The sequence below is a fragment of the Eurypyga helias genome, unplaced genomic scaffold (genome assembly GCF_000690775.1).
Source record: "Eurypyga helias isolate BGI_N326 unplaced genomic scaffold, ASM69077v1 scaffold26117, whole genome shotgun sequence".
In the NCBI taxonomy this organism is placed as follows: domain Eukaryota; kingdom Metazoa; phylum Chordata; class Aves; order Eurypygiformes; family Eurypygidae; genus Eurypyga; species Eurypyga helias.
This window is the reverse complement of record NW_010262733.1, coordinates 42,912-63,917: the sequence shown is the minus strand read 5'-3', so window position 1 is coordinate 63,917 and position 21,006 is coordinate 42,912. Positions and strand designations below refer to the sequence as shown.

At 40.1% G+C, this 21,006-nt stretch overlaps 1 protein-coding gene across 1 annotated transcript in view; it reads left to right on the top strand.

The window, feature by feature from the left end:
• LOC104512735 (reelin-like) overlaps window positions 1-21,006 on the top strand; it is a gene marked incomplete at both ends in the record, with an annotated part of 75,129 nt that overhangs the window by 11,649 nt on the left and 42,474 nt on the right. The window contains 6 exons of the mRNA XM_010155831.1: window positions 4,905-5,050; window positions 9,066-9,217; window positions 12,126-12,238; window positions 13,926-14,134; window positions 17,297-17,425; window positions 18,571-18,680. Coding sequence (XP_010154133.1) covers window positions 4,905-5,050; window positions 9,066-9,217; window positions 12,126-12,238; window positions 13,926-14,134; window positions 17,297-17,425; window positions 18,571-18,680 — 859 coding nt within the window. The remainder of the gene's footprint in view (window positions 1-4,904; window positions 5,051-9,065; window positions 9,218-12,125; window positions 12,239-13,925; window positions 14,135-17,296; window positions 17,426-18,570; window positions 18,681-21,006) is intronic.

Here is a 21,006-nt window from a genome sequence, read left to right as displayed (position 1 = left end):
CATTCCCAATCTTTGTCTTTTGAGCTTCTAAAAATCTTCAGAGCTGTGTCCTTAGCGGCAACTGTGACACAGCCTGATCTCGTTGACGCTTGTGCTACTTCACATGGCAGGGTAAATGGGAGCTCTCCAGAGGACCCAAGACGTCATGCTGAGGGTAGCAGATGTCTCCTTATGTGGTGCTGTCATGCAAGTCTTTAAAAATATGGAGATTGTTCAGGCATGCTACATGATGTAGGATCCCAGATCATACTTTGGGCCCTTAAGCCATTTAGATGCTACAGAAAGTTGGTAATTATTTATTTATGAAACATAAACTGGTAGAGTTGGAAAGCACTTTCTTCACCAAATCTGATTTCCCTGCTTTTGCTGGCCAATGGTTTTGAGCAGTCCTAACTGAAACCCTTCTGCCTCTCACATCATCAAGAGGCTTTCCTAAAAGCACCTACCTAAAAAATAGGTCCAAGCTCTACGTAAAAGATGTAAAATGTACAAGTATAGAGTAGGATAAAGAGAGTTACAGTCGTCAAAAGTTTGAAACTCTCTCCCATAGACTCTGTCTTCAAATTATTAGCTAATGCCCTAATAATGTACAACAAAAAGCTCACCTGAATTAATAAGAATTGCTGGTTCTCATAGACAGCTTGGCTAAGAACTGTACTCTTAGACTAGAAATATTCATAGCAAACAGCAATTTTAGCATGAAAATGTATTTTTTCTAGTAGTGGTACCATCGTAGCATCAAAGAGCCCTGAGCAAGGAATGTACCACTGCTGCCTCTTCAGGTGAAAACCAAAGAGATGCCAGGAAATTGCATCACTTTATAAAACAGGAGATAAGCTGAGGCTAGGGAGATGTGGGAGTAAATGGAAATACTGAAGAGGGGAGAGTGCTCATCCTGGTAAGCAGTGCATTCTTCAGTGTAATCAGTGATGAGGAAAGCACTAAGAAAGTGTCTGAAGGACATCGTCTTGCGGGGTGGGCAGAACAGTCAGGGGCATGGAAGTTTGGTTGTCTCACCAGCAGATGTAGCGGCAAGCATTGGCAGTCAAGGAAAACTGATGTGGGAGATAGTGGAGACAGGTGAGGATTAGCTGTATAGGGCCTTGCAAGTCGTGAAAAAGCAGTGATACCATAGCTATCCAGTAAACAAACTTTTGGAACACAGAAAATTCAGAGTGAAGATTAGATTGAAAGCAAATCCAAGGATGCTGAGATACGAGACTGCATCCAGCCAATACTCATTTTGCCTTATTCATGCAAAGCAATAGCTTAACAATTGCAACTAGTGAATAATAGTATTGGTAGTGCCAGATTAAATTGAACTAGGGTTTTTTCCCCTTGGGATGACCACTAAAGAGAACTTGGCTTCCTTCCATTTGGCAAAAGTCAGGGATTGTTTATTTAGGAATACAACAGTTTACTTACGGCAGGCTGATGGTCCCACTCCAGTTGCAGACAACGGGAAATAGCTGCTGTTGTGAAGTGGCTCCACTGAAGTGCCTGCAAGTGTCCGATGTTCTATTATGTAGGTGATTTGGGAGAAAGCATTGTTTAATGAAGGTTATCAGATTTGTCAAAGGATTTGTTCTCTAAATTAATTTTTCCTCACAAATTAGTTAACTTTTCAGTGTTGTGCAAGGACACACTAAATGTTCCCCATGCTTTTAATCCCCTTTAAATAAAATTAATCCCTGCTTTAGTTCTGGACCCACAGCTGATGCTTCTATGGTAACAAGGAGAGATATCCTACAAGTTGCTGTCATTTGGCTTTTTTTAGTTACACGATTTGCACAGCAAGCTAATTTGTCCTTATCTTATAAATCATTTAAGTGTAAATAAAAATGGAACAGAGAACAAATCTAATGCTAAATTTGTAAAAGAGATCTCTACATCTACATGGAGAGATCTGCAGTATCTACAGTTTAGGGAGAATTTAATCCAGTTAGTTTCAAAACACAGTATGTGTTCATTCCACATTTTTGTTCACTTCAAAATTACCAAAAAAAAAAAGACCTGTAAAATTCAGTCCTTAAATACTGAAAGTATATAGTCTACCACTGCAAGTGTAAAGCCTTTAATTTGGGAAAGAGGCAGCACAGTATGTAAATTGTACTTCAGTTCTTCGTTTCTAAAGGCTTGGATTCAAATCCGGGGTTGAACCCAAGAGAAAATTAGTCTGATGGTTTCAATTCAGTCTCTAATGTGTTCAAGGCCTATTACAAAACTGCAGAATAATCCAACACAGTCAGCAGCAACAGCAGCAACAACCCCCTGGATTGTTGGGGGTGATGCTGGTGAGGGACCATCTCCTGTGGAGCTTCTTTTGCTCTTGGAAAATTTGGCCAAATGCGTTTTGAGGTTACTCACCCCCTCAGCAGCCCATCATATATTAGAAAAAAAGCAGTAAAAGCAGTGACAGATAGCAGCTACTTGGAAAATTAAAAGAGAAATATGGAAACTAGTTGTGAACTGGGGTTTTGATTATACAGGGGAGGGAAACGTGGCAGGTGGGAGAGGACAAGACCACGAGCAGAGGTGCCCTGATCCTTGTTGGGGCAGCATGGCCCATGCAAATGGGGCTGGTCCTCATCTGCTTCTCCCATGGGGATGTGTCATGGGTTGCAAATGGTGGCACTGGGGCAAAAACTTACCAGAAAATGATGGCCCTCCCTCAGAACTTCTTGAAAAGCTGTACCTGTGTTTTGAACATATTTCTTACCCTCTTTAAAGGTAATGAGCTTCCATTACTGGTTTCATAGGTATGATAGGTATGTAGAATAACAGAAGGAGTTAAACCTCGGTCTGAACTTTTCTTCTGCATAGCTGTTTCACATGGGATTCAAAGCCAGCCTGAGCAGAGGGTGATTTGAGCCATACATTGTGTGGTCGTTTACACAGAAAATATGCATAAAATACATATTCCTAGATAATGTGTAGCTGTGTATAAGAGCATAAAGATAGTTTTATAAACTAATGAGATAAATGATGCTTTTGAGCTTTCATAAAGGGTTGATCATACCCACCGTATAAATAAATATGTATTCAGCCCTTTGCCAAACTGCCCATTTCTTTATCTTGACAACCTGAATGGAAACTCCATCAGAGGTACTTCAGTAAATATTCTGTCAGACAGCACAAGGATATGCAAACATTAAATGGTAATGGGATTCTATCTGTTTTGTGTTTAATAGGTGGCTTTCATCCGGCAAGAGATTACCTATTTACATACCCCACTATCAAGTGTATGCTTACATATAACTTAGCACCTGAGAAATAAGTAAGGCTTATAGAGGATTTTCCACAGCTTGTATGCAATTGTAATAACAAGCTTAGGATCTATTTATCTATCAGTTTCCTAAGACATGAAGGGTTATGTATAAATTTGAATTAAGTTCTAGCCTGAACATTTATTTTTAGCATATGTATTTGACTGCCTGCAGATAATAGGAGTCACAAATTACATTCCTAAATATACATTAATTGCTAAGTTATTGGCAACCATACTTGAAAATCATCAACAGAAGAATTCCAACTATGTCTTTTGCATTGATAAATAAAGGATGAGTTATGGAATCTGACAAAAAGTGTTATTTTGTACTTTGCTCATAAAATCCCATAGACAAAAATGTACTGGACAGTTTTCATTCCTTGCCAGATCTTTCTCTTTGTTAAAAAAATAATTATTCACTTATGTGGCACTACCATGACCTTTTTAAAGGCAGAAGAAGTGATTGTCACACTTTCCCTCGGCATGTTATGCGAGGTTCAAAGACGAGAGGGCACTGCATTGACGATGCTGAAAAGGTCAATGCAATTTGGCATTATTGTATCTTTTTCAGATGCTGAACTGTGGTAAGAAGGCAGAATTATTCTAATTAATCATTTATTTCATCTTTCATTTTTAATGTGACCAAGATTTCCCCAAAAAAAGTGTTTGAGCTAATTATTACTTTTATCAGTATTTGTTTTAATATGAACAATTCAATAAAAAGCCAAGTTCTCGGTTTGACATTAAGGCCAGGTAGATCTTCTTTAGAAGCTCACAGTATCTGCTTCAGCCACAGAGATTTCGCAGACTTTCACCATTTTACCAGACACGCAAGAGGGCAAAAGTAGGATGGGAGAAAGAAGAAAATCTGTACTGTAACACCCATGTGCTCCTCACAGACAGCTTCTTCCAGGTCAATATGCCTGGAGAGCCGTGGTAGTCGAGGCACACTGGGGCAAATGCATGGCCTCATTGGATGTTGCTGAGGTGGTAAATACAGAAATGCAATAGGAAAAGGAGATGTGTTGGGCGTGGGGGCAGCTTCAAGACCCCTGAGACTGCTGCATCACAAGAGCTAGTTGCCTGTTGAGCTATTTGTTATGCTACTTGAATGAAATATAGCAAATAGCCTTTTCACTCATAGGCTTCAGGCCCAAAGTTTAATGTATGGCAATGTATAGCAATTTTAAAGGCAAACACCTCTGCTGACAAAAATTCAGGCATGGAAATCTGACATGTTTCACAGCACGAAATTCTTACACCATCAAAATATCCATAACAACTTCTGATATGCTACTAATTTATTTGTACACACCGTTGTGTATGCATACATAATGGCAGTACTTTGAAATGGAAATAAATACCCAAAGATATGGTACATATTTCTTCCATGCAACTACAGTTTTGCAAGGGTCGGAACTGCGTTTGTAGGGAAGCAGGTACAAGATTAAGACACAGTCTTCATTGGGTCTGGGCCAAGAAAGATAGAAGATGACCATCCATTTTTCATTTTTATTTTGTGTCAGGGAGCAGTAATTTATTAGCAAATGTCCAGCTTGCTCTGAGCTCTGATGGTGCGTGAGCAGGATAACTGCCCTTGCAAACCCAGTGTAATGTCTCCTCCTTTTGTCCACAGCATAGCTGCCAGTCAGACGGCAACTCTGTCTACTTCCACGGGACAGAAGGCAGCGAGTTCAATTTCGCCACAACCCGGGACGTGGACCTCTCCACGGAGGATGCTCAGGAGCAGTGGGCAGAAGAGTTTGAGAGCCAGCCTAAAGGGTGAGTGCCTGTCACCTGCGCAGGGTCCTAAGCAGGCTTGCAGCATCACTTCAGGGATGAGGAAACTGGATAAAGAGAGAACTGCATTTTGTATTTGCTGTGTCTTCAGGGAAGATTGTGACTAGAATAAACACAAATAAAATAAATAACAGGTTATTGTAGATTTTAGGAAGACACAAGTCCGGAAGGCCCAAAAGAAACAGTCTATCTTCAGACCATTCTGTCACCAAAGCTTTTAATGAAAAAAGTTGTGCTTGTAAATTATATAGTCATTCTGAAGAAACACGTCATATTGACCTGGTTTTATATTGTCACACCTGAATGATTTTAACAAACTCATATCCGTATGAAATCAAATTCCTCAAGAAATTCATTCCCTTCTGGATCCCTGCTGTGAGCCATGCTTTGCCATGAGAGCGCTCCTGTTTGTGCAGAAGCCTGCAGGTGCCAGAGGAGGAGGATGTGGAGGCAGGACAGCTGAAGCAGCAGCCTGCTCTCACTTTCCACCACCAAGAGCATGGCCATGCCTGCTGTGCCAGAGCTGAGGATCTGGCTGATTAATTATTGTTTTTACTTTAAATATGTATAGGGATTCAAAGCATACCTGCAAAGCCAGATCCATCAGGGAGTGCTGCAAGGGCAAAGGAAGTAAAAAAAACATCTAGTACAGCAAAATTACCACTCTTACAAAACATGAGTGAGTTAAAAAAAAAACAAGTGTCCTAGTAAAGAAGTATCATATTATATATCTCAGTGTGTAAATTCTGACAAAAAGAAAATAACCAATAATGTGGTCTTCATTTTTTTTTATTTTTTTAAAAAAAAAGTCATTTCATTAGTTGCTGTAACCCCAGGGCAATGAGAAACATAAACTGTTAATTTATGGGTCTGTCCTGAATGTTGATTTTAACCCACAAAGTGTTTCAGATCATTAGCAACTGATTCAAATGCTGCCTGTGCTGTGCTGAAGGTAAAGAGGGCTGTTAAGAAGAACATGCTAATGTGTCCTATGGACACGTGGTTTATTTGGGGCTTACAGAAAAAATACTCAGAGTGAACCCTGTCTGAATAATCAACCCATGGCATAGCGAATGCTGTTTCAGACAAAGGCCAGAAGTTGAGTATGTGTGTGTTATGTATTAGGTGACCATGTGGGATACATTTGAGATGTTCTCTTAGTCTCTTTTGCATCTTGAAAAACCAGAATGGCTAACTGGGGACATCTGCCCTGTCTGTAGATCCTGTCTCTGCTGGACCAGGTGTTTAGTTGAGCTAAGTTGGGCCAGAACCCTCATTGCCAGCTGTTCTAATCAGGACACCTCCTTCTTAGATAATGAATAAACCTTTAAAAATTAATTACATCACTAAATGCAGCAGTCAGTAGAAATACAGAAATAAAATTCTTATACCATACCTGAGTTAGCAAATGCACAATTTCTTCTGATTTAGGAATACTACATTTTCACTGTCCCACAGTGCCTAACTGCAGGCCACAGATGCCCCCACTCCCAGCTGTGATTGAGGCAGGGTGCAGCTGGCAGATGCGTTTGGCACTCTCAGTCCCAGGAACCTCATCTGCCTCCCTGCAGTTAAATCTTGGTGGTGCTGCAGCCTGCCCTACCCAGGGGTAACTTTGTTTTCCAAGGCACTACATAGCCAGCCCAAGTCCTTAAAACCACTTTTTTTAGTTTTTTCTCATTTTTTTCTTTTCAAATTTTATTCTATATCAGAAACTTCCTTCTTTGAATTTTTGCTATAAGAATGGAGGTTCAAATTGCATGCAGCCATGAATACACCCTAAGCTCAGGTGATGTTATGGACCATGGTCTAAAATTGTCACCATCACTGTCCCTCCTTGCAACATTTCCGTGGGGCTTTGCTTTGGGAATTTTACACAGCTGCAAATAGATGAGCTTCCTTAATTCCTTCTTAGAGAAGTAATTTTGACTGTTATTTGAACTGTATTTGAAATACTGTTTTGCTGCATTCAAATCATCATTCACAAAAAGACTTTACTGCGGAGACAGAGGTCGCAGGAAGTTCTCAGGCTCCTCTCTTTGTAACATCATTTGGAGCTTGTCAGCTCTCACAGAAAGGCAAAAGCATCCCTGTTACGGGAAAGCAAAATGTAGGGGTCACCACCAGCTTCCTCTGACACCTGAAAGAGCTCTGCAGTTAGGGCAGAGGAGCTTACTGTTGTCTCTAATAAGCCTCTCTAGCAGATTTAGACCTCCATGTTCAGTAGATCTAATTTAGATCCATATATCATTCTATCATCTGTTTTGTGAAGAAGAATTTCAAGAGGGACGTGAGGGATAAATGAATCCAGAAGTAATGTTTAATCAAGAACATCTACATCTGTCATGCCATCACCCAGGTTCCTTCTCCATTTATCCTTACAGACAGTGTCTTAAAGTACTCTTACTAAAATGCCAGCTTTTTAACGTAGTAGAACTTTCTGGCTTTCATTTCTAATGCTGCCTAAAAGGCGAGGATCCCTGGGAACATCCATGATCTGCATCATTCATGACCCCGAGCTGTTTTGTGGGTCACTACGGAGGGTGTTTTAATTGAGCTAAATAGAGCATACAAAAGATCAATGGAGCATTGTGAGATTTTGCCGTGTAAGTTAAAGTAGGCACAACCCTTTAATTCGGTATTTCCTTCAGCCTGAGACCCGTTTTCAAAACTGTGTTGTGATGACATTGCACATTACCTTTAAAAAGTCTGCACGGTTAAAATGCTTCCCTCAGAATTAGGGTTAGGTTAAACTGTACTTCCAGTAACATATTTATAGCAAAAAAGCTTTTCAGTGATGCTAAGCTTGCTAATTCCCGTGGAAATGGCTGGCAGATTTAAAGCAGGATTTCCAAACAGGCACGTTGCTGGTCTGTCACAGCTTAGGTCGACAGGAACACCAGCAGCTTTTAAGGAGATGCTAGAGATACATTTTGAAATAGTTTGAAGGGTTAAACTGATAAATACACTGTTAAATTGTTGAAGTGACAGTTTTTGAAATTGTTGTGTGGCACATCACTGCTAGAGATTGTTTCTGCTGGAAGTGGACAGGAAAAAGCTTTGTCTTCCCACACAGGTTTCAGAACTTCAGTGTTTTCTCATTCATCCGGAATCACGCTGGCTATTTAAATGATTGGATTATCAGGATTTAGTGATTCTAAATAATTTCATTGCTTTATCAGCCTTATAATTTTAAAATACTTTAATTATGAATTAATTAAGACTTCAACATGAATAATAATGTATCAGACCCAAATAATGTACAAGTTTTCAAGTTCCTAATCTTTCAAAATGTTTTAATCAAGTTTTGAAGAAACCAACGCTTTCATGATGAAAACATGTTTTCAATAAGTATTTAATTGAAAAATTCTGCAACAGCTCTTTTAATTATCACTGAATAAAAATAAGATAAAATGTCGTACAGAAAAACTGAGAAAGATCGTATCATCACGTATTAGAAACACAGCAGTCGTTTTTCGTACCCTGTTCATGTGTTCATTAAAAACTGTTACCCTATGTGCTCAAAAAGATGAGAAGGGAGTATTTTCAGCTATTACCTACATATTTAATGACTTCATAGCAGATATGGTGGACATGTGCCTTTTCAGGTTTCATTATACAAAATGAAACAGAATGTAGTTATATTTTAAACATTTTTATGCCAGCAAAATAATGAAGACAATAGAACAATACAACAATAAATATTTGGTAATAGCATCCATTAAAAGCCTTATTTTTTTCAGTAATTCATCCTTTTCTGCCAGTGTATTTAAAATACTTACATTTACTTTGCTTTATGTGTATCAGCTGAGTTTAAAAACTAACACTGAACGTGTAAGGAATGTTGTAGGAATCATGTTTGAAACTGCCGTTTGTTGGCCTCTGTAAGAGCAGCAGCAGCTACTTTTGTATGTACAGATGAACTCCTAGAACGTCTTGTATGAGTTTATTGGTAACCTGCCTCTGTACATTCTCTGCCCACTGTTGATCTCTCCAGGTGGGACATATTCGGGGCCGTCATTGGTACTGAATGTGGGACACTGGAATCTGGCTCAGCGATGGTATTTCTCAGAGATGGAGAAAGAAAAATATGCACTCCATACATGGACACTACGGGTTATGGGAACTTAAGATTTTATTTCAGTATGGGTGAGTATATATTCCTAACGTAATACAATGTGACGCGTGTGAGATTTAAATCACACAGTGTGCATAGAACTATTTTAAATGCTCCTCAGAAGAGGACAGGTCTGATTCATGACTGTGATTCCCATGAAGATGTAAGACTGACCACTCTTGGTCAGACCGAGTGTCCATTCTTCTGGATGCTCACACACGTGTACAGACACTGTGGGCACATACACAGATCTCCCAGAAATATTCTCCCAGATGGTACAGACTTGCAGATGAAAATGTTTCTGAACCAGACAGCGCATTCTGGGTTTAGTAGCCTCTGTGGGCATTTCTCCTACGGACTTATGCAGACATTTTTTTGGCCTATATAAACATTTAGCTCCAGGTTAAAACAGTTTAGTATAGAAGTTCTGGGAAGGTATATCCATGTAAGGTCAGTGTCTAAACTTCCTTTAGAGTTAGAGGAGATGTGGTCAGTACTGTTGCTGGAACAATCCATTCAGCTCACTGTGAGATATCTGTGTCAGACCAGCTGAGCAGCTCCTTAGACTCCACTGACTGCATGGTTTGGATCTCCCTTGATCTAAAGGAAGCTTGAGCACCTGGTGCACATACAGGTGTGGGTTCACTCTTGCTCAGGCCTCAGGCAAGATTCATTAGACAAGCACAGGTTGTTGTTGCCACTTGAGGTGTCCAAGCATAGCTGAGATACCAGCACAAGACAGTCAGATATAACTTGGGATTTTTGGAGAGGCACAGGCTGCAGGAGTAGCAGGTAGGTCATGCAGGTCCCACTACAGTGTCTAAAATGATCATTTGTACTAGTTTTTATCAACTGAACCTGCCTGTGTACCCCCAAGACCCTGTAGCCACTCCATAGTCAAATAATTCCTCATGTGAAGTAGTATCTTCTCTTGTACCGTCTTATTTCATTCAATGAGCCTGACTTCTTATATTAGAAGAGATGGTCATATCTTTGTCATCCTCACCACGATACCACAGAGGATTTTACAGGTACCTGGCATATCCTCCTACAAACATGTCCATGTGAACCCTGGTGTTAATTCATCAGAGTGAACAGGGTTGCACCCGAGGATGAGATAATGAGTAGCACAGAGGTGGGACAGCCTTATCTGGTTGAACCCACAGTATAATTTCTGCTCAAGAGCTCTTACTGTATTCATAAACATTTTCCTCTGTTAATGTATTGGCCCAGGGTGAGATTCACACAGGATGTGCTGTAGTGTGCTGCAGTCTTGGAGGAGGTATGGCCTACATGTGGCATCCCTAGTGAAAAGCACTGATGAAGTGTTAGCATCATCCGTGGACATTACTGGCTGGGACAAAGTGCAACCTCTGTGATTTATCAGGGCTAAGAAATCAGCCAAGAGCAAACCTGTCCTGCCACTTCCTCTCCCTGCAGTTGCTGTCAGTGCAACTGCATTAGTTTTGTGCTGCAACAGAACAAAATCCTATGAACGTAGTGTTATCATTCAGTACCTCACAGTGTTTTTCCAGAACTTCTATTTTGCACACAAAGGAAATGGCATGAGGTTATTCTCTCAACACTATGCTTGGAGGTGAGGGGTTTTGCTTAAAAGTAGAGAATAATAAAATAATAAAGGAGGAAGCAGAGGCAAAACTTGTGACCTCCACAAGCAACCTTCTGAATCAACAAGAAAAAACAGCCTTTATTTAATGAGTGGAAGACCTCATGTTGTCCTAAATTGTCACACATCTCCTCTGTTACGTGAATTACCAATAAAGCACAGGAAAAAGACGATGCTTTTTCCCAGTTCTTCCAAGCGCTCCAACACCTGCAAGAGAAACAGGAAAGAAATTCACTCAACCTTCTGAACTTAGTGGAGAAGTTGTCAACACATGCAGGCACAGAGAATAGTGGGATATCACTTGAAAAATGTATTCTGTACACACTTGTAAATTAAACAAATAATAGTTTAAACATTCAGGCAAGCAGGGGGTTTGAAAGGACACATGGATGTTCCGTATTACAGAATAATGCAGGTCAAAGTTGCACATCTTACCTAGCTTTCTGAACTGCTGGGGTTTTTTTTAATATCTGCAATACCCATAGTGTAAAGGGAAATTATGTTTCCTGTTTCAATTACAGATTTTTTTAAAGTATTTTAAAAATTATTTTAAACTAATTTTTTTAATTATTATTATTTTAAGTTTTCCAGAACACCAAACTTATGTGATGATCCAACTTGTAACTATAATGCAGAGCTTAATGCTCAGATTTGCCAGTACAGCTGCTCTTTCAGAGAAGGTTAATAGCTGGTTTGGGTTCTACCGACATGAAGATATTTCAAATGCTGCCCCATTCCAGTGCAGCAACCATGTCACAATACACTCCATCCATCCCCTTTAGGGTATGGTGTGGATAGTAGAAGAAGCAGCACAACAAAAAAGGTACAGAACAGTCTTCCTAATTTCCTACGAAAAGCAAATTCTCAGCTGCCAAACTATCAGCTGAGTAGTATTTAAGTGGTCCTTACCTACGATATGTGTGGCTGCATGGAGTGTGAGTATTATATAATAGTTTACTGATGAGAACTGAAAAAGCAGAGCATTTCTATGTAAGTAGCATTTAAAGCATACAGGCAGAAGTATTGCTTTGGGCACAGCAATTTCTATTAAAATTGTTTTCATAAGCTGATTAAGAGTTACTTGAGGTTTTCATAATTGTCAACCCCTCTGATCTCTGTCATGGTGTATCTGATCAAATAGTTCTTCTACGTTGTGTCCTTAGGGCTGGTGTTCTTTTGTTTCGTATGCTAAGTCAAATAGCATCTGGTTGTAAGTATTTTTTGTAATTATGGCTGCTTGGTATGATTCTACTTTCCAATAACAAGGGCTTCAATTAATTGTTTTTTTTCTCCCTCAAATGTGTGTTTTTCAGGGGGAACTTGTGATTCTGGAGAATCCCATGAGAATGATGTCATACTTTATGCTAAGATTGAAGGCAGGAGGGAACACATACCTCTTGATACCCTGACCTATGCTGCTTACAAGGTAAATTGTCTTAAACAATGTAGGTGGATGGGATGGATAGATCAATCTATTTTTAAGCCATTGCAACAATGCTGTTTGTTGCATTCCATAGGGACAGTCAAACTGACCTTCCCAAGTACATAAATCACGTGCAGATCTCACAATGTTAGGGTGCCTTTGCGACACAGCTCTGCAGTTATTGCTTATTACTCCGCCCCAGAGCAGGACTGTGGCATTGACTGGTGCTAGGGTAACGAGCAAACGGCAGTGGGCAAAAATTCTCAGCTACCGGCTGAAAACTTTGGTGATTACACCTCCTCACAAATAATTACTCCTGTCTCCAGTCAAGCTCCTGCTATCCATCGTTTGATACTCAGGAGCTTCATCCTAGAGTCATGGTGAGATCAGTGGCTGGGAAGAGAGAAACTGGGAAATGCCTGGATGTTGCCTGCACCTTTCACATTTTACTCTTTTTGTTTCCACTTTAAATACAATTGTGTGTCGTCTCAGAGGCTCTGCAGTGATGTGGGCGTGAACTCAGCCGTGGGATGTGGTTGTTGGCAGTGTGCACCGGCAGATTTTCCTCTGCTGATAGTGCAGCCTCCTTCCAACCATGTCTGCCACCCTCAGGCAGGACAATAAGGACTTCGAGCACGACTTCGAGCATCCCCAGGACCCTCTAGGGCAAGGAGACACTTAGACCACATCTATCCTGATTAACCCAGCCCTGCGATGCCCTTAGTGTGCTGCTGTAAAAAGAGATAACAAAAATTGATACATACATGTCAATGGATGCTCTAGAGATGGAAATGCAGTGTGCTAACGGAGTGTGTAAGAAATTTGGTGGTAAAGGTGCAGCTGATTTCAAGCACAGGTCTGCGTGCATTTTTCACTGTAACTGTAGCACTCAGAGAACAAATGTTTACAGTAGGGTTTGGCTTGAGTTTAGTTGAGTCACTTGCATTGTTTCATTGTGCATGGCTTCCCTCCTCGCCTGGTTCTGTGTGAAAGACAGGGTAGAACTTTTTTTGAAACTAAGGAAACTGTAATTGTAAAGTAATAAAAAATCAATTGGGGAACTCAGGGAGAGATAGGATCTGAAATTACGCTGAATTCATTGTGAAGTTTTTTTAAAACAAGCAGTTTTAAAGCTGACATCCTCTTTTGACATAATAAAGGTCTAATTGCGTTGGTTTAGGACAAAGGCTAAGTTTCGTAAAGCAGTGCTTTCTTTTATTTCCACAACATAACATCCTCCCTACATACGCCTGTGAACTCATGCTGTTACTCCATTCTCACGTATTCAGACTAGACATGCCATTGCCCTGCATTTGCTTCTGCGAGCTGAAAGGCTGCAGGACAAATATCATCCTCATTGCCAACTGAGCACAGACAAAATAAACTGGTATTTTGCAGAGGGTGCAGTCTTTTCTACAGTGTCTTTACAACCAAACTGATCCCACTAAGGTGATAAGCAGCACTGGTATCCAGACTGTTAATAGCTATGCATATAGTTTAAAATGTTTTTTATTTGGGATCTCCTGTGGAAAATGTCAGCTAAAAATTTTTGACAGAAACGAAGCAAGGAGACAGAAAAGCACGTGTTTGGTTCAGCACATTTGAACTTGGTTTTCCATTTTGAGTAGTACCTTGTGACCTTTTTTAACACTATTTGTTTTATTTAAGCCTGATTTAATTTCTTTTGAAGGTTCCATCTTTGGTTTCTGTTGTCATTAGTCCGGACCTGCAGACTCCAGCAACCAAGTTTTGCCTGAAGCAAAAGAGTCACCAAGGCCACAACAGGAATGTCTGGGCTGTGGATTACTTCCATGTTCTTCCAGTGCTGCCTTCCACAGTGACTCACATGATCCAGTTTTCCATCAATTTGGGTTGTGGAACTTATCAACCCGGTAACAGGTACAGTAGGCAAGATTTCTCCTTTGTTTATCAGCGTTCTAGTACATTTTGGTTTACAGCATCTAGATGAGTATTTGGATTATCTTTCTTTTCTTAGAAAGTATGAAGCCAATTAATAATGACAGATATAAGCTGTTCAAAAGCTAATGTTTCTCCTGATCTCCACAGGCCCTGGTTTATATACTCCATGTGCAATAAGGAGTATATTAAATGCCTTTTGAGGTCAAAACTTGCTTTTCTTAGTCCATTATTCAGAAATATGCTCATGATTTCAAAGTGGCTTTTGTTCCTGTTTCTAATGGGTATGAGATTCACCTCTTAATACTGTGTAAGGGGGAAAGTATTAAAGGCAGCGACAGAAAACTGCCCTGCTGACCTCCCAGGGATTACTGATGCCACGAGCATGTCTAATTCTTGCAAGACTGGTGATAAATGGCCCTCATGTTGACAACCATCTGTATGAAGGCCTTACTGTCTGTACACTGACCACTGAACTCTTTCTCTGGCTTCACTTCATTGGGACATTCAACATTATTTTTCCCATAGAGTTAATGAGGAAGGAAAGGGAAGGAAGGGAGGCATTTGCTGCTCCACGTTTTGGAGAATTTTAGAAAGTGTTGGTTGGAAAGGACCTTCACATGTCACCTAGTAAAACCTGCTGCTGCAGTTGGGATTGTTATCAGCATAGGTCAGGTCAGCCCTGGCTTTTCCTGTCCATAACTTGAAAATGGATCCATGGATCAACATTGTGCTACCTGTCTGGGCAACCTGTTCAAGTGTAAAATATTTCCTAATGTCCAGTCCAAAACCCTGAAGCCCTGTCTTTATGACCATTATCCTTTCTACTGTGCCTGCCAGTACTGAGGAGACTTTGGCTCTGCCTCCCTTGTGAGTGCCCTCCACACCATTGCAGGCTGCCATAGCCCACCCCTCCTCACCAGACCAAGCAATTCAGCTCCCCAGCCCATCCTAGCTCAGTGCTCAAGGCCACCAGCATCTTGGTCATTCACCTTTACAGTTACTTATTGTCCTTCTTCAAATAGAGGACCCAAAAGCAAACTGTCCACTGTCCCTTCTTTCTTATGTACATGTGAGACTGTTTATCCTGGTATTTTATGAGGATTTAGTTACTTTATATTTTACCAGAGTCAAGAGTTTCAAGTAGGAAACTGTAAATGCTTTCACATCCATGTCCCATGGCATCTACTTCCAACTGGAAAGAGCTGCATTAACACTGGCAGTCCTAGCTGCCATTCAGGGCAGCAGAATTCAAGGGGCAGCAAAAATCAAGGCGTTGTGATTATATTTGATAGGAAGGGAAGGCAGCACCATTTTTCTACATGGAAAGTGAAAACTTTGCCTGCAAACACTACTGGTCTGTAAACATGTGTTTTATAAAACCTCTTTCTCAATCTGTTATCTGATGGAAATTAGTATATATTTTGAAAGATTAATATTCGTCCTTCATGTGAACTCTTTCTGAAGCAGCAGTGAGTTGCTTCGTAACAAAAGAAGCACTAGGTCCCCATTATCCCTATTTGTATTTCCCAAATACAGCAGAATTTCCCATCTCCTGGTCAACAGCACTACTCGTAATGCTTTCATGACTGCAAATGTGAGACTCACTGAATATATGCAGTAAATACGACTCTCCAAGGAATCAGTACAGTAAAATCTGAAATAAATTAGTCAAAACCCCCATAAACCATTTTAATACACACTTGCAATATCACAGTGATGGTACATTTAAATAAAGTAATATTGTCAGCAAATTATAATGAAAAGGAAAAGTTATAATCCAATAGTTTAGTATGGAGGTGATGAATTATGACTTTTATAATGTTCCATTGACATTACTTAAAATAAAACAGAATATTACAAGCTAATTATATGGAGGAAATTAGAAGAGTATTTCAGTAAAATACTAAATCCTTAATGAATCAAGCACTTTTTATATTACTTTGACAAGGTCCTTAGAATGTAAAAGATCTAAGGATTTTCTTACACTCCTAAATTGTAAACTGCAGGTTTTTTACTATGCAGTGAAACAGGGAAGGAAAAAATTCTAGTAATAGCTTTTTGAAAACTGAACTTGACAATGAACTGTTGGGAGAATGGGTTTAGTAACTCATTGTCATAGACTCAGTGGATGGTCTCATAGGCTTTCCAGTTCTCCGGTGACACTACCTGCATGTGGATGGTTTGGTTTACCGCTAGTGAGTGAAACCAGAGCATCATGGAATCACCGAATCACAGAATGGTTTGGGTTGGAAGGGACCTTAAAGAGGTTCTAGTTCCAACCCCCCTGCCATGGGCAGGGGCACTTTCCACTAGTCCACATTGCTCAAAGCCTCAAATAGTAGCCTTTTTCCTGGCAATTCTGGAATTTTTGCATATGGTTATGTCCCTGTGACTCACAAAATTCAGCACTGAGCGCTCCAGGCTCTGAGGTGGGAGGAAGCCTCCAAGGACTACTATGGCTGGGCAGCACAGGGTCTCCACAGCTCCCAGGGGCTCTGCCTGCTATGGGGGCTCTCTGAAGGGTGCCCTGACCCAGGTCCTCTCCCCCCTCTGCAGTCCTTGGTGGGGGCTGGCTGTTTTCACTGTTCTATAGTGCTTTTCTGACCTCCAGTCAGGCACAGTAAGTGGAGGAGGGAGATAAGTGAGGAGTCTGATGAAATTAGTATTTGTTGGCAATGGAAGGGAAGAGGCAGCCAGTGCGTGAAGGTGGTCCCTCACCACCCTCTGAAGATGTGACGATTAGCAGCTGGCAGTTAGAAGTGTCCTGTGCTCACATGATGCTGTCTAGCTCTGATTAATCCAAGTTTTCTCCTCGTTATTTTCAAAAGCATTTCTAGCTGAAATATTAGAGTAACATCAGCTCATTCAACAGCCGCAGCATAAAAGCACTAGCGGGATGGTGGCCAGACAAGGACAATCCTCAGTCTATAGGCTACTCTTTTGGTTTTTAAACACACAGATTTGTTTCATGTTTGTATTTTTAGGATTTTTTGTATTTGAAGTCTGTTTATAATTATTTAACATTTCAGTGTCAGTTATTAGGCACATTTGGTGGTTCCTCAGTCAATACTTCTACGTTCCTATCTATGCCAGATAGACTCACAGTGTCTTTTTCTTTTCTTTCCTTCACTTCGTTATCAGCGTCAGCTTGGAGTTTTCAACCAACCATGGCCGCTCTTGGGCCCTGCTCCACACCGAGTGTTTGCCTGAGATATGTGCTGGGCCTCACCTCCCCCACAGCACCATCTACGCCTCTGAAAATTACAGCGGGTGAGAGTGTTCTCTGCAAAGCTAACTGAGGTGCAAGATTAGAGAAGTGAATTATAGATGACAGAAGAAAGCAGCAAAGCACGCAACCCCCTGTCATCTTTCCTTTTTTTACTAGCTGAGGCCAGCAAGGAAGGAGTGTTCTGGTCTCCCTGGCTGCCCAATCATGAAATTTGAAATATATGGGGCTGCTTCTGTGGTATGATATTATTTTTCTGATGCTAAAGATAAGTTACAAAAAAACCTGTGGATATCATGCTGTTAATTAAAAGAAAAGTTACACCATGTCAAAGCCCCACAAGTTTCCTTCGTAGTCAGAGGAACCGCATCAGTCAAAGCCATATTGACATCCTCAGGCACCCTTACTTGGAATCCCAATGTTGGGTTACAGTGAAGGACATCTTCTGTACTTCTGTAGATGGAGATGGTTGTTACTGTCACTTTCTTACATCAACCCTTCTCTTTATTAAGTCTCTTCAATGCTGTTCTGATCATAAAATGAACTGTGACAACTTGTTGCATAGCAAAAATCCCATGACTCGGTATCCCTCCGTATCCCAGCTTCCACAGACAATTCCGAGCAGTGGGTATGAGCATGAAAAGAGAGTGCAGTTGAAGCACTGCTGTGATCTGCTGACCCCCATTTCTGTACCATTTACATAGGAACCATTACCTCTGTTGTGTGTAGCCCCTGTAGATGCTATGAGGATGATGGCCAAGACCACAGCAGGCCAAACCCTCTGTGCTCCTCTTCTCACACCCATGGGTTTCTACCAAACAGACCTCAGTCACACAGAAAGGTTTATTGCAGTATGCAATTTAGGATATATTCATTGTGATGGTGAAGATACTACAGTGAAGCAGGTTAAGATCTTTGATGACTTCATGCATTCATAGAGGGGAAAAAAATTCCCTGGTGTTGTAATGGAATAATTAACATTCATATAGTGTATTAAAATATCATGGGACATGATCCTTTTTTTCATTTAGATTGTCTAAAGCTGCAGTTAGTTCACTGCTTCATTTGACCAGATTTTAGAATAAAAGAAATCTCACAAAGCTCTCAGTATAAGTAAACACATCTGCAAAACATAGTGCTTAACAACTAACAGTGAAAAATGTTAGTATTTGTGTTATATGTATTTCAGGTGGAACCGAGTAACTATTCCCCTTCCCAATGCGGCGTTAACAAGTGACACCAGGATTCGATGGAGACAAACCGGATCAATCCTTGGAAATATGTGGGCAATCGATAATAGTTAGTATTCTTATTCATTATCATGATAAATCACAAGAGTAAATTTTTATATGCTGCTCCAAGTAAACGTATTTTCCAGAATCACAAATCAGAGGATTTTCAGTTGGCTAAGTTCCTTTTCTTCATATCTGCACTTGGTAACAAGTATATTTTGAAGCTAGATGGGAATTCTGTCATTTGAAAACACAATAGCCTAGTAAATCACCCTTTTTGGGGTTTTTTTTTTACTTTTAACTGAATGATTTTCAGGAAAGATGTTGGTGGCAAGGGCTTAATATAATCTTTCCTCTGACTGCTTAGTCCTAAGTACATAAATAAGTTCTACACTGCACTATTAAGGACATGTACCGGGCCAGCGTAAGCAACGGTTGCAGCAGCTAGGACATGATTTTCCTTCTGGACGTAGATGACCCTCAGAGAGCAATGCTGCTACCAAACGCTGACAGAAATTTTACATTGTTTACAGTATCTTCAGGAAGAAAGTACCGTCTGTTTCAGGGAACTTTAGGAAATTGCTTATCACCCACCTGTTCCTCAGATGGCTGTGAAGAATTAGGAGAAGCTTATATTGACTCACATAGTTATAAAACTTAATGCAGAGGATAACCAGGGCCAGTCTTGAAAGGAAATATTTTAAATCACAGAAAAAATATTCAGGAACACAGGATGAAATAGATACATCGTATGAAATACACAAATACGTATGATGGAAAGGGCAAAGTATGAGAAGGTGCAATTTTTTTAGCTTTCCTCATTAGCCTTAGATGTTTTGGGGCTACATAAACTACCTACAGATTTTTTTTGTTAGATTTATGAAGTATGTCATTTAAAGATTTACTGTGATGTACAATAGCTGCTTTGTAGTGATTCCTAGTAAGGCTTGATATGGAGCCTGGGAATGATAAATAGTTAAATTTTGCAAAATTCTTAAAATAGATGTAGGCCTGGTTTTGAAGAGAAAATCCTTGAAGCGGCCTAATAATGTAGTGCCACAAATGAAAGTTTTTCACAACAAGTGATGAAAATTATTCTCTTAATCCCATTAATGAGAAGTAGCATCATCATGACATTCTGGTAGAGTATTAATGCCTGTCTTTAGAGATGATGATATACATCATAAAGTAAAATGAAGGGAACATTTAGGTGCATACACACAAGATGTCTGTGAGCATTTGCAAAGTTGAGTTGCTACCTAACAAAATACAGACTGTGAGTGTGGGAGACGCTCATAGAAGTTCACAAAAACAAGAGCAAGATTAAATCAATCCAAGGATCCAGCTTCTTTACAACAGAACAAAACAGCAAGATGTTGAAAATTAATGGACAATTCTTTTATATCTGCCGTACCTTTGCTTGTAGAACCAAATACAGTTCCATAGAAGGATGCTACATGCTTCAGTGTGTACCATCACAAAAGCAATTCCACCAACCATCTGCCTAAAAACTGGCTGCTCTGAAATTTGAGGTGCAGAACCGTGACATGAGAATCAAGTCTTAAAGACGAACGTGTTTCTGAGGTTTTGTGTGCCTCCTTTGTTAGATACTTGTGGAATTGAAGCTTTGCACTTCAGTATTGTAGGGGAAGACTAATAAACATTGGCAAGCCAAGCAAATTCTTGAAGAGAGGAAGATTTTCAAGGATTTGTCACTCTGACTTTTAGCTTCACAACTGTTTCTTATGTGAGTTAAGTTTTAAATGAAATCTGGAAGCTGGCCATCTTTCAGAAACGCTGGAAACCTGCCAGATTTCATAAAGCATTTTTGATTTTGAATGACATCATTACATCTTTAACCCTTCTACTTTTACCACCCCCTCAAAAAGACCTCGAAAGAGACAAACAAATCAAACAGAACAGAATTTTTGCACCCTGAAAAGTGAGAAAATCTAAAAATCACATGAAGTCTGATCGGGCGTTAGTTACAGGGAGTAACTAACAGGGATTTAGAGTGTGTCTTCTAGGGAGTACTGACACACTACTATGATGGGCAGCATCATAAAACTAAGAGGGAGGAAGTATTGCATGTTATAGATCATTTCAATTTTGTGGCTATTTGAATGGCATTCCAAAAGTCACAATGCAAGTGGATAACTCCAAGTAATAGTCATTCTTCAACAAAATAGATGGCACTATTCATTGTTAAGACCTGTCTATTATATTGCATTGAAAGAACATTGCCCAGAAGTTACGACTTTATCCTACACCCAGATTAATGCACTTGGTCTATACCCAGATTAATGCTTTTCTTTATAGTAGTGCAATCAGATGCAAATTATACTGAGATTTCCTTATCTTTCTATCCTTCATATTTTTCACCAAATACCCAC